This window comes from Pholis gunnellus (assembly GCF_910591455.1).
Source record: "Pholis gunnellus genome assembly, chromosome: 12".
Taxonomy (NCBI): domain Eukaryota; kingdom Metazoa; phylum Chordata; class Actinopteri; order Perciformes; family Pholidae; genus Pholis; species Pholis gunnellus.
In genome coordinates, this window is record NC_136539.1 from 3,657,593 (window position 1) to 3,672,506 (window position 14,914).

The 14,914-nt window shown below is 49.6% G+C and overlaps 1 protein-coding gene across 1 annotated transcript in view; it reads right to left on the reverse strand.

Moving 5' to 3' along the window:
* The window catches only part of LOC306704532 (cyclic AMP receptor-like protein A), a 49,498-nt gene that overhangs the window by 10,077 nt on the left and 24,507 nt on the right, over window positions 1-14,914 (reverse strand). The window contains exons 11-12 of the mRNA XM_079170920.1: window positions 14,136-14,218; window positions 1,753-1,900 (exon numbers count right to left, since the gene is read on the reverse strand). Coding sequence (XP_079027046.1) covers window positions 1,753-1,900; window positions 14,136-14,218 — 231 coding nt within the window. The remainder of the gene's footprint in view (window positions 1-1,752; window positions 1,901-14,135; window positions 14,219-14,914) is intronic.

The window sequence follows — 14,914 nt, forward strand, 5'->3', positions numbered from 1 at the left end:
CAGTCATTGGCCTTTCACCCAAAGCATGCTGGGATAGGCTTCAGCCCCCTGTGAACACACAGGTACACTGCCGACGACAGACGGACAGATGGTAATATGATGGAATCTGTGGCATCGCTGATAGGAATGCAACGGATCATAAATCTCATGGATCAGGTTGCATCACGGTTGTGAGTCAGGGATCCCATCCGATCGGCACATAAGAAAAAGGGGAACAAATATCTTTTTCAGAGATGCCCCGATTATGTTTTTGTGCTGCCGATACCAATTGCAGATTGCTGATGATCCATATTGTCCGACACAGATCATTAATGTTGTGTTTTGTTAGAGCAGCTGGTCTGCAAGGCTCCAGACTATTCTTTCCTAAAATCATTTCAACCACTCTGAATTGGTGTAAACCATCAGAAATTCTAAATGTTAGCCTTTTACTTTGTTATAATCACCTATAGGTGTTATTTGCATTGGAACAGATAGAAGATTAAAATGTTTATTGATGTAAAAAATCTTGGAATTAGCCATTTTAATGATGTATCATAAGCTAAGAGCTAGGGCTCCCAGCATTTCTAGCTGTCCCGTCGATTTAAAAACCAGATTTGTTGTTCACACTGTAACATTATCAGGGATCGCCGACTAGAAAGCATTATGCTGATCTCCTAATTCCACATTTTTATTGAATATCGGCCAAGGGTGATGGGCAGTAAAACTTTATTTCACACTATGATAGTTGAAGTGTGTGATTAATCTGCGGTTCACATGCGTGCTGAACCGTGTGTGGGGGGGTTCATACGAATCACAGGTTTGGTATGTTACGCCACTAATTGGTGGCTGCATCTATATATTAAAGTTATTGCCCTTTAGCTAGCGATGTGGCTCTAGACATTCATGTCTGCAGATGATGAATCCCAATGACTCTGGATTACCTGGGCTTCCTTGTAGCGCCCTCGTGAGGCGTGAACTATTGGATTGATTGCCATTCAATTTAATACCGATATACATGAGGACAGGTACCCAGAGGATGAAGCCTTGTGACTTTTGCAAACCCCTGACTTTTCCCCTGGCGCCACCTTGAGACTGGCCTTTTGGTTTTGACTAAAGTGACTCGACAGCTATTGGACGGATCGCCAGCAAATGTGGCACAGACATTCATGTCTCTCTCAGGTTGGATTGTAATAACGTCGGTGTTCTCTGACTTTTTAGTATCACCATCAATTCTGATTTATGATCAAATACTTGCAGAACTAATGACATTCCCATCAGTCTCAGCTGTACTTTGTGTTTAGTGTTAATTAGCCATTTTGCATCTGAGATAAGTGTATTAGCTTGCTAACTAAGATGGAAAATTAGCTGATCATTATACCTGCTAAGCATCAGCACGTTAGCAATGTCCTTGTGCAACGTATCCTCATACAACGGTTCGTATATCTTACATAAAGTTCATCCTTATTTTCCATGCGTTTTTCCCAAGACAGACAGCAACACGTGTCAATTTCCGCTTGTTACAGGTCATTTCAAAATAAACCTCCGCCTTCACAGGAAACAATTCAGCTAGGTTTAGGCAAGTTACGTGACTAGAATGGCTGTCGACTTTTATTGTTGTTGTCAAACATATCTCCATAAAGTGTTACGAAAAAGTAACCAGGTCCGAAAAATGACTTGTTGACGTATTCAGACGTCAATCAATAAGTGAAATTCCAAACACATTCACAGAGTGATTTGCATGTCTGAACGGGCAAATGTGTGCAGCTGCTGTACCTGCATGCCAGTGGGACTCAGTAGGCTCCACCAATCCCTATCCAGGCCGAAGACAAACGCGTTGGCCAGGCCGTGGAGCGGTGCCGACAGGACGTGCAACAGGGTGAGCGGGAAGGACGGATCCTGTGGGTAGAAGGCATTATGGAGCCTGGTGGAGGGGGGAAGAGAGACACAGAAGCATCGAGTTCATCCATAAAACAGTTGTAAGTAAAGAGACAACCTGCGTGAGAGCTTCACAGGTGAGGATGGAGTAATTGATGGAGAAGTCGGAACGAGCAGAAAGGCAGCAACGGAAAAAAAAAAAAACACAGGGGGAAAGACGGCGAGCGAGATGTTGATCGACAGAGCGCCAGAGAAGAGGGAGGAAGAGAGGGAGAGGACAAGTGAGTGACAGACTGAGGGACAGGGTGAGAACGGGGAGGTAATGATGGCGAGCGGCAAAGGCAGGAAAAGAGAGGGGGAGAGAGAGATGGAGAGGGAAAAGGGGAGGGCGAAAGAGCGGGCGAGCTTTATATCAGCGTTTAAGAGCCCATTAGGCAGCATGAGACGGCCGGGTTGACACATTCTTGGCTGCCGCCTCGACAGCACGCAGCACTTTACAAGGACAGGGAGAAGTGTAGCGCTCGACTCCCCTTCCTCTGCTTCTCTCTCTCTCATCTCAGCTTCCTGCTTCTCCTGACCACAATTTTTCGTCGTTCCATCCTCTCCTTTTTATTCCGTGCACGTCCCCCCCAACACACACACACACACACACACACACACACACACACACACACACACACACACACACACACACACACACACACACACACACACACACACACACACACACACACACACCCTCCCCCTCTTTCTCTACGAGATCTCTCCCATTTCTTTGTATTCAGTTTCATCCGTCTGGCTATCTCATTTTCATCTCGACTCGCGAGGGCGATCCTCAATTCTTCTCTTTTCAATTTCCCTCCCTGCGCCCATATCTCTCTCTGGGAGCCCGGGGCATGACTAGAAGGAGAACCTGATATTGTGCGGCGGGGCTGCAAACTAATGGCTGCCTCCGAGGAGGACGCCGCTCAGCCATTAACCCTGGATTAACCCTGTATTAGCGCTGCTCGTCGGGTTAGCCCGCCGCTAATGTCTTTTATTGATCTATTAGCCAGAGAATCAAAACCGCACGCAGCTCAGAGAGTTTCTCCCCCTTCGAGTGCGAGGTCCCGGGAGGGGCGCGCATAGGGAACTGAGTGGCCGCGGCGGTTGACCTCGGGGGTCGGGGAAGTCGTCCCCGAGCACCCCGCGCCCCCAGCAGGGAAGGAAGATACAAAACCCAACCATTTGAGGAAAAGAACCACTGATGCATTGTGGTTACAAGGAGCAACACGAGACACCACGATCATTTGACACGTCTCCAGTTATGTAAAATGATATTCATTTAAGAGTGTTTTGAACTGTTCTCCCCATTAATCACTTCACAACGGTGTTGCTGATAGATTGTTCACCCTTCTCCAGACAAACACATCATGACACCAGCCAGGCTGCAACGAATAAGGCACCTCCACCAATATTTGTGCCTATAAGCGACCAAATGTAAACGTGGAGATATCCACACTGTACAGATTTATCAAATGTGTTTTAAAGAACAATATAAAGTGTAATGGTGTTGTCTATTCCAGCGAGAATAAATTTAACTTAACATTATATTGAAAAAGCCAACTTGTCCACATCTTCTTTACGCATTAATCTTTAAAATAAAATCCTAGTTCGATAATTTATTTTAAGTCAAAGTAATTTCCTAATAGACAGTTAAGTAACAACATTGTGTACACAATTGTATGTATTTGTAAGTGGATTCATGAGAAATGTGGTCTTAATTTGAAAAACAATGATCTTACACCAAGTTTAAGGTTACCGATCATTTTAGGCACGGTGTCGATCGTTTGGTGCAAACTAACAAACACATCGCAATTAATGTGAGGACACTATGAATTATTGCTGGCCCATATAACCTAAAATCCACACGAAGATGAACAGCAACATTCACATTGGTAACTACAAATGAAACAATGTATGTTTGAAAGGAACTGAGCACGAATGTTTTCAGGCAAAATCTTGTCTGTTTCATGAAAGTAATCAGAATTAGTATTATAAATAGATTTGAGCAACACATTTAGTATGTTACCTTTTCTTTGCTATTTACGCATCATATTACATGACATGGTTGTGTTTTAGGTTTTGGATGCTTTTGTGCTTATTATCAACGCTGCAACTATTTCTAAGAAGCTATTTACAGCTTGACTTTGCTCTGTAAGCCAAAGTGTGCCATGACATTTTATTTCTCTGCACCAGCTCTTCTTCATCTGCAACTGTGTGACCGACTGTAATTTATCCAAAGCTGGAGTTACAATCAGAACTAGACTAACAGGTGCTCATAGTTGATTGCATCCTTACAACAATTAAAAAAGGACTTGTAGCTTGTTGCTTTGCTTTGTTGTCGCAGAGCGAATACAGCTTCAGGCTTAGATGTGATTCTTGATTTGCTTTCAAATGCACACACAGGACAGCCGGTCTGAAAGAATAATTTGACCAAACATGCCGACGTGACTTTGGATGACTTCAGTTTTGGTAAATGTTTGGTTTGTTGCCCAGCCCTCCATCCTGTGAATGTCAAAAACGCTGCACCTTGAAATTACAGTTTGGAGGCACTTTTACTTTGTCGAGCTAAGCAAGCACATCATTATGATCTTGTCGACTTCCCTTGAAAACCCCAGTGAGAGCTGCAGGTGAGCAGCACAGAAGATGATTATGGAGATCCGTCCGCAAATCTGGTTATAATCCTCTCTTATCCTCTTTTGCAGCGCCAGGTTGTAAGGTTTATTTGCTGCTAATCTGTCTCCGTTTTACCTTTCGGCAAAACCCTTTGAAAAGTTGTGACAGGGAAGGAAACAGCAAGTTGGGCCGGCCGAAGATGGAGACCCAACTTGTGCTTTCTGGGTAATGGTGTCGGCTAAATGCCTAAATGGGGCTTAAAATAAAACCAACAGTGCAGTTAGTGGAGCGTGGAGCGGCGTGTCTTGGCACTTGTCGGAGTGAGGAGCGTTTTCGGAGCGCCGCCGCCTATTTTCCGGGTTGGCCTACTGCTGCTGTATCTCCGAGGACCAGACCAGCTGCTGCTCACATTCATTTCACTTCCCATTAAAGGTGAAATAAATCAGGAGTCCCCGCGCAACCTCCTTAGAGACGCAGGAAACACACGCGCACACACACATGACTGCCCGTGCGTGTGCTTATAGGCGTGTGCGTGCAGTCTAACGTAGGTCATATGCATTGAGGATGTCAGATGGAGAGGAAATGCAGTGGATGTGTGTTCCGTGTGTGCGCCTGCCTGCCTCTGTGTGTGTGTGTGTGTGTGTGTGTGTGTGTGTGTGTGTGTGTGTGTGTGTGTGTGTGTGTGTGCGCGTGCTCCTCTGACAGCGCAGCGGTGAGAGTGAGTGGGTCTGTGTGAAGGGGGGCTATTTCTGGCGTCTCATTTTTTTTTTTTTCCCTGCTGCCGCAAAGAAATGCGATCGGCGTCCGGGAAACGAGAGCTGGCAGCAAGCAATCATCTGCCTGCCACACACACACACACACACACACACACACACACACACACACACACGCACACGCACGCACACAGCACCTCGCAGCGCCGAGCAACACGCGCCATGGCAACGGAACAGCCGCAATTAGAGGCGAAGAGCCTTTCCCCTCCATCGAGGGAGAGACGGAGAGCGAAATGAAAGGAAGAATGAAAGAGCAGGCGCGAGAGAGAGAGAAAGAGAGACAGGAAGAGGGGAGGGAGGAGGACGGGGAGGGGGTGGGTGGGTGGGGGGACGAGTGTCAGAGAAACAGCACCGCGCAGGAAGGAGAGAGGGAGAGTGGAAGAGGAAAGGAGAACGCGATAAAGAGGTGAGAATGTGCAAGCGCGAGGCGGTGAAGGGGAAGGAGGGCCGAGAGCAATGGAGGAGGAGGAGGAGGAGGAGGAGCGGGCTGAAGGAGCGATTCTGAATAGAAAAGACTTAAAAAGCAGAGGAGGCAGAGGAGAAAGAGGAGATATCCAAAAAGACAGATTGCAAGACATGAGCGAGACAAACAAAAGAAATTACGGGCGAAGAGAAACCAAGATAAGACGAGACGATGGTTAGATAGAGATGGAGGAGATGGAGAGTAGGATGGAGGCGTATGGAGGAGGGATGTTTCTCCTGTGTGAGCCGCACTAATGAAAGATGAATGAGGGAGTGGTGGGAAGGAGCGTGTGGCTGCGGGCGGTGAGTGTGTGTGTGCGTGTGTGTGTCTGTCAGGGTTTTTGTGCGTGCGGCACGGTCAGTCGAGCGAGTCCCACAGTTGGCTGACTGGTGTTAGACAACAGGGACGTTATTGTGTATACTGTATGACTCGGGAGCAAGCGGTCAACAACAACAGCAGCACGCATGAACGCAGCGCGAGGCCGACGTGTAGCTTTCAGTGGAAAAGCCTGCTGCCACCTGTAAGCGCGAAGTCAGTCATTAGCACTCGCACGGCGTCTCCGAAGCCTCGCTCACTTATTCAGACCTTCCATCTATCATGCTGTCAGTCACTGTGAGCCCGTCTCTCTCTCTCTCTCTCTCTCTCTCTCTCTCCCCTCCCTCCCCCTCTCTCCCCCCCCCCCCCCCCCCCCCCCCCACATTCCGTGCAAAACCCTTCATCGCTGCCTCTCCCTATCTCTTCCAATATCCCACCCTGCCAGTCTATACCATTCTCCAGCCATCAACCCCGCCCCCCTACCCCCGTCAGAGTTCACTTTTTTTGGTTTGTTTTTCTCTGCCTCTAATTGTTCATCCCGAGCTGTGGGAGAAGCAGAACTGGAGCAGCGCAGAGGAGAACTCCCCTTCCCGGAGTGCGGCCAGACAGAGATGTCGCCCTGACCCCGATTGCACTTCTTCCTCTCTCCGACTGACTGCCTGACTTCTTTTCTTTCTTTTTTTCCCCTTCCTCCAGACAAATCACATGCTTTCGCAGTTCCAAAACAAGGCCCTGGTGCTGCCCGCGGTGCTGTTGCCGCTGACAGCAAATCTGAACTTTTTTTCTCAGACTAAAAGGGATTTCTGCCAAAACGAGCTTAATCCCTCGACTACGGTCAGACTGTGACTTTTTTTTTTTTACTCTCTGAAACGTCTGGATGTGTCGATACATAACGAGGCCTGGACGACTTGTTGAAGGCGAGGAGATGGTGTGATTTCGGCCTTCATTTCTGGGAATAAATCCCTGCAACTGTGGTGCACTATGGGGGGGGGGGGGGGGGGGGGGGGGGGGGGGGGATTTATATACTTGAATGATAAAAAAGTATGACCACCCTGTGGCGATATTCACGTTATGATCTTAATGCCCCTGAAATTAAATTTGGGGTCCAAATAGAGAAATCAAAATTTAACACTGAAATGACAAAAGACAAACACTTCTCACAAACAGACACCAGGAAACAATAACTAGAAATTGCCACACTTCATTAAAGCCTAATTATGCTTCATGATGCTTTGGGGCGTGATCGCCTTTTATTGAATTTGAACCGAGACGAATCTGAATCCTTCAAAGCGTGATCGGATCATCTGCAGTTTTGACTCTCAACAAAGTTGTAAATAACTTGATTCTTTTTAGTTTTTTTTAAAGAACTGTAACTCAATGATAGACATTCAATCCAAAGAAGACCTGACCTGTGGACACAGTGGCTCAAACGGTTCTGTTGGTTGTTCACTGGTCTGCTGTGAATGTGCGGCAGCCTTTAGGACAGCGAAGACAAGAGGACAGGCCTCCCATTGTCCAGAGACAACATGTGATCAGCCACTTCAATGTGCGTGAAGCTGTACTGCTTGGGAACTCTCTGCAGGAATATGGATATGGACATGTGCATGATCTACTTTGATCATGAGGTCAATGAGGAGACTACCGTCACGGTTACGGTTGTGACTCCTGTTGTGCAAGAACCCACAAATGCACAGTGTGCGCGCGCACACACTTCTTGTCACCTCTGTGCGAAACAAATATTTCTGGAATCAGGCTGAAACACAAAAACAGGCAGGCATGTTGTGCAGAAGACCCCCCCCCCCCACCCCACCCCACCACACACACACACACACACACACACACACACACACACACACACACACACACAAAGAGGCACACACAGACCTTGGGGAACGAAGCGGCTAACGTTCACCGACAGAATAAAACCCAAACAAAGAGACATCCTGTTTCCTGGAACACAACACCACTCAACCCTCTGTGCAGGGAGCAGCCAGTAAACACACACACATACACACACACACACACACACACACACAGCTCATTGTCCACCGCCGTGCATGTGTTTCCTTGCGCCTGATTCATGTATCGGCGTGTGTCTGCGTGTCCAGCGATGCCACTGGCTGTGCCTTTGACTGTCGGTGCACGTGAGCTCATGCCTGTGAGTTGCTGTGGCCAGCAGTGTGAGCGCGCGTGTGTGTGTGTGCGTGAGAGAGAGAGAGAGAGAGAGAGCGCGGCAGGGAGAGCAGATGATAGAGTAGACTTTAGCGATTCCCTGGAGTGTGAGGCAGCGTTTACGGCACTCTCTGAGCAGCCAGAGTGATGAATATTTAAAGACGTGCCTGAAAGAGCAGGGGGGGAGAGAGGGGGCGTGAATGCGTGCACGCGTAGATGTGTTTGTGTTTGCGTGTGCCCGTGAATGTGTGCACGTGTGTGAGGGAGGTTATCTAGCATCTCCTTTAGCATTTGCATGTGTGCACCATATGCATATGAATGTATGTGCCTTTATATAGGTGCCTGTATGAATGTGTGCCTACATCAGAGAATATATAACTCATATGTAGGTATATATGGACTTGTAGCCTATATCATTTATTTGCCTGTATATGTGTGTTAATCTTTGCATCTCTGACTATGTGCATGTATCTTATGTGCGTTTTAATAGAAGTATTTCACGTCTGCATAGTGATTTACATGCATGCAAATGTGTATTCATGTGTCCACTACGATATTAAATTCAGAGCCTCTCTGTGTGTCCAGCCACAGCGCGGGTGCCTGCCCTGTGTGTGTTTGTGTGTGTGTTTGCACTTCACACAGCCCTGTAGGCCAGCTCTCTGTCTCACTAAATGGGGATGAATAGCAGAGCGCCGCTGCTGCTGCTCAACGGGAGACGAATGGCTACGGGGCTCTCCGTCTCCGGTTACAAAGCGATCGCTGCCTGAGACGCAACGGCACAAGTGCACGCACACATGGGCGGGCGCACGCACACGCACACGCAGACACAGTTGGCACGATCATATATCCACCCACATATTATCTAGGCCACACGGACACATGTGGCCGAACTGTCACACGGGCGATCAGGGGGTTTAGAGAGCGTGTGGCGTCGGACGCCATGGACATCTTTGATTTTGAGGGAGAGGGGGAGGTTTAAAGAAAACGTAACAATAAGCTGGTCCCACGTCCTACGTGTTTTTTTAATGGGCTAAATTCTAGTGTATGAGATTTAAATCTAATTTAGCTAATTCGGGTTTTGGTGGCGAGCCAACCCCCTGGAGACCAGTCTCATAAACCTGGAGACTCCGTTCTGCAAAGATCAGAGATCAAAGCAAGACAACGCGGTATAGAAATGACAGTTTTGCCTCCCAGTCTCAAAAACATTTCACATACCACCAAGTTATATCACACTAAACTAAACTGATTTTAGTAAACACAGGGAATTGAATGTGAGGTGATAGATGAATTTTAAAAAAAGACTAAATAAATAAATATAGATGAGAGTTGGAACCTTACATAGTGCCTTTCAGTATCCGAGGAGCTCACTGGTTCAAGTAAACTAAATACTAGTGCTGTGTATTGGCAAGCCACTCACGATACGATACGTATATATATTGCAATACAACTTGCTGTGTACCACCTGGATAGTCTAATACATACATCCCATATTGATAACTCAGTGGACAAATTGCATCAAAGTGTTTTGTATTGTCATTGTGTCACTGAACCCTTTTTAATATAATGAACTTGCCACAACTTCATTTAAAACTAAAAATACATACTGTATTATTTTCTGATTGTGTCACTGACCACTCTTAACTTACACGTAGATGCCATCAACATCATATGAAATAAAGTGTATTAAGTAAAGTTGTCAGTCACTATGGCTGGGCCCTTCCCATTTAATTCCCATTCCTCCAGGTTCAGTTTTCAGTAACTCCGCGATGTTACTGCCTGTACGACTCTCGTGCTGTGGTGTCGTGAGGTGGTGCGACGTCATCGTAACATTCGACTCAGCGGTCTAGTCGTCCACACATCGCACGCCAGGGCTACTCTCTCTCTGCAGGGGGGAGCGATGTTTTGACACGTTTCGTCACCTCTTCGTAAATCCTGGCCACTACACGACTACATCCATCATGTGTCGGCGGGAACGAGTCGGGATCACATCGGGCCGCTGTACAATATACGGCCACTTGCTTGTGAGACGCCATGTTGTGAATTTGGAGTTCCGGACATAGCGATACACTACAGTTTAAACAAATATCGCGATAGTAAGCTATATCGATATTTTTGCCCAGCCCTACGAAACACACCATATGATACGTTAGGGTATACAGTACAAACCACACAACAGCCTACACACGCACACACCGAGGCACTAACACACATCTATGCACGCTGAATGCGAGATATTCCGAGAGGCGAGGAACGGAAGGAAGGGAGTGTAGAAAGGCAAGAGAAAGCCGGAGAGAGAGAGAGAGAGAAAGGGAGAGAGAGAGGGAGAGAGAGAGAGAGAGAGGGAGAGAGAGCATCCTGGGATGCAGAATGCCGAATACAGTGAGATAAGAGTTAATGTATCCCCCCCACCCCCCCTTCATCCCTCCCGTTTGGCTCTCTCTTTCTTCCTCCCTCCATCCGAGCATCCCTCCCTCCGCCTCCCCATCCCCCGCCTCCTCCCCGTTTGCTTTGAGGGATGAATAATAACTGCTGCTCTGAGATTTCCTCCCTCGTTTTTCAAAGCGCCGAGCGGAGATGGGGAAGGTCTGCCTGGCCCGGGTTGCGCGTGCGGGCGCACACAAAAAAGCACACAGACGCACACACAGACGCGCGCACACACTGTCTTGTTCTCGCTGCTCGCCTGGAGCGGGGAAATCAGATCTCCTCCAGAGAAAGGCGGCGGGGGTGGGGGTGGGGGTGGGGGGGCTTAGGCGCTGTAGGGAGCCCTTACAAAAATCCCCTGCAAGCACGTATAGGCCTATACACATCACAAAACCCACACACGGCATCGAGGGGGGGAAACCAGGAATAACTGGGAGGATGCGAGCTGCCTCCCTGGAGCGACAGGGTGAACCCAAGGTTATAGACGCACCGGCCGGTTCGAGCCCTCGCCGCCGGGGCCAATCTGTCCCTGCTGAAGCACCCGCTCTGCAGGGCACGTAACCCTGATTGCTCAAAGACAACTAGCTCTCCTGTCCATGTGCCTGGCTTTAGTGCTTCGAGAGAAAAAGCCTTCAAGAAGAGGGGAGGAAAAAAAAGACACTAAATGGGGATGCCGGTTTCTCCCCGCTTGGTGTCAAATGGTGGGGTGGGGATGGTGGGTGAGGATGGTGGGGGGGGGGGGGGGGGCAAACGTCCTCCTAAAAGATAAGCAGGGCTGTCCAGGAGGAGCACTAGCAACGTCAAGCCGTGACGCGCCCCCAGCGATCGGCGGCTCGGTTCCGGGGAGAGGGCTTATTTATGCAAACAGGCGTACGGGCGCGCACAGTAGGAATTCTCGACAAGCCTTGTAAACAAACACACACCCACACCATAAAGCACACAGGGGAGGCGATGTGAGAAGCAGACTGTGAAAACTGTAGTCGTGCCCGGGCAACGCTTCCACACACATAGAACGAGCTGAGAGAGAGAGAGAGAGAGACTGAAGTGGCAGCGAAAAGAAGGACAAAGAGAGAGGAGGAGAAGGAGGAGGGATAAGTGTGAAGGTGTGAGTGTCTGGTGCTACTTTTTTTGTGGCCAAGAGAGGGCAAGTGAATGAGAGAGAGAGAGAGAGAGGGAAAGAGAGAGAGAGACGTGCGCACGGTAAAGTGATGTATAATGACTCGTCCATGCTTGTGTGTGTGTGTTTGTGCGAGCGTGAGCGAGCGAGCAAAGAAAAAGTAAGGAGCGCTTTCCCATTTCAATTCGCAACAGCTGGTGTCGAATTAACACATTTACCAGTGTGCATTTGGAACAGATTAAAATTGCGCGTGGCGTGTGACTGTCGGTGCGCGTGTGGCCGTGCGTGTTTTTGCGTGTGCGGTGGCAGATGAGGGCCAAAAAAACAACAGTGTGTTTGCGTGTGGGAGCGTCTGTGCATTAACGCAATGGATCAGGGCATGGGAGAAATGGCAGAGAGGAAGAGAGAGAGAGAGAGAGAGAGCAGCGGGGAGAGATGTAGAGTGAGCGAGCAAAGGGGGAGAGAGAGAGAGCTCTAACCGACGGCTTTAGCTGCTGCCCTGGGCCGTCTCTCTAAGCCCTGTTTAGGAGGCTTTGGAGCTCAGATAGAAATAATCCCCCACTCAGACACACACACACACACACAAACACTACGAGTGCACACGCAAAACAAAAACGCACGCACGCACGCACACACACACACACACACACGCACACACACACGCACGCACACACACAGGAATGCTCACTAACACACAGTCAAGTCGTGGCGGACAAACAAGTGCGTGCAGACGCGGCAACAAGCAGCGACTGCACATTCGCCTTGACACGAAACCACCCACCCACACACACACACACACACACACACACACACACACACACACACACACACACACACACACACACACACACACACACACACACACACACACCGAGGCTGTCTGCCGTGCGCTGCTTCCGCACGGCAGAGCACAGCGACATCAGCACGGCACCGTGACAAACACTTTACACACTCCAGCACTCAGCGGAGGGGAGGGAAGGAAGGAGGGGGAGATGGAGAAAGAGGGGAGGAGGAGGAGGCGGAGGAGGATATCAGCCAGGGGGAGGGAGGTGAGTGAGTAGGGGAAGGGGAGGGAGGGAGGGAGGGAGGGGAGGCTAACAAATTAATAGGAGCCGGAGATACACACAGCCAGCGCTGCTGAGCGGGGGGAGGAGGGGGAGGTGGTGGAGGACGACGACGCGAGAGCAATTCATTCCCGTTTTCTCCTCGTTCGCTCTCTGGAGAAAGGCAGAGCGGAGCGGAGCTGAGTGAGCGAGAGCGTGTTTGCTCAAGAGAAGGGGAGAGAGAGAGAGAGAGAGAGAGAGACGGGGCTTTGTGTGGCAGAGAAGAGGAAAAGTGGAGGGGGAGGCGGTGGTGGGGAGGCCATATAAAAACACAGGAGGAGAAAGACGGAGCGAGGACGTGTGGAAATAAAAAGGGGGGCTATGACGAAGACATTTGGAGCGTAGAAAGAGGGAAGAGCGGAAGAGAAAGTGACATTAAGGGAGGGAAAGCGGTAGGGAGGAGATGGAGGGAGGTTTTGGGGTTTGCACAGGATGCAGTTTGTCATCTTCATCAGCCGACAGTTGGGGCGCACAGGGAGGGAGTATGGAAGGGGACCCGGGATGGATGGAGAGGTGAAGGGGGAGGATAGGGTGAGAAGGCGAGGTGAGGGGGTGGGTCGGAGGGGGAGGGCGGTGTTTAAGCAGAGCCTTTGAGAGACGTTGACCCTGTAATTGACCTGTGTCTCCGCCTACATCGCCGTGGCGACAAGCAGAGCCGCTGCGGCTAATCACTTAGTAACCCTGACCTGTCAATCACACCGGGTTCCGCTGCAGGGAGGGGGAGGGAGGCAGGGAGCGGTAGCAAATGAAAGAAAAAAAGAGCGACAGAGAGAGAGAGAGACAGAGAGGGGGGGGGGTGGAAGGGAGTGAAGGAGTAATAACAGCACCGGGGTTATCATTTACTGGACCACCCGCCTCCTCCCACCGAACCATCAGCCAACGAAGCCTTGGTTTTAAAAGGAGCCAATAAAATGCCCTGTGCTCCTCTCTCTCTCACACTCACGCACGCACGCACGCACGCGCACGCACGCACACACACACACACACACACACACACACACACACACACACACACACACACACACACACACACACACACACACACACACACACACACACACACACTTCGTGCTGCTGTACAGAGAAAGCGAAGCTCTGAGAGTTCAGATAAGAGGGAGCAGGGGAGGGAGGGCGAGAGAGAGCGGGAGGGGGGTGACGGGTTGAGAGGAGATAAGATAGCAGTGTGAAGCCGACACGCAGTAAAACAAGGGAGTGCAGAGTTTATGTGCAGTACAGGTGTATGTGTGTGTGCACGTTACCTGTTGATGAGGGGAAAGATGGACACCAGCAGGTAAACGGAAGGATACCACTTCAACGGCTTGATCTCCTCCGCCAAGGAGAGCTGGAGGAGAGAAAAAAGTGAATACTGACCCAGAGAAACTGAACGCTCACACGAACAGTGTCGTGTCACACACACACACACACACACACACACACACACACACACACACACACACACACACACTTTGTCTTAACTGGGAGATCAGCGCACTGAGGCAAACAACAAAGGCCAATTAAACCCTAATAAAATATTAACCTGCTGATAATGCGCAATATCCACACACATTTATGAGAAGAAACGGTGTGTGTGTGTGTGTGTGTGTGGGGGGGGGGGGGGTTCCAATTAAACTGGAAGCCAATACTTGTAGCCGTAATGCGAACGGGGATGAATTCAATATACTCGTGGACGAGCGAGACAGGCGGGCGGGAAGACGGAGAGATGCAGCAGCGGCTAAAAGTCGAGGAGAGAGGGGGGGGGCTTTTACAAGCAGTTATCTAATTCCCCGCAGAGGACTCTTGCGCCCGGAAGAAGGCTGAGAAGCGCGGCCCCTGGATCGATTTTCTGCGCTGTCCCTCCCCCCACCCCCTCCTCGCCCTCCTCCTCCTCCCCCCCTTAAGCTAGGACGCGGTAGCAGCGGAGCGTCTTCCCTCTCTTCTCTCTCTCACACACACACACACACACACACACACACACACACACACACACACACACACACACACACACACACACACACACACACACACACACACACAACAC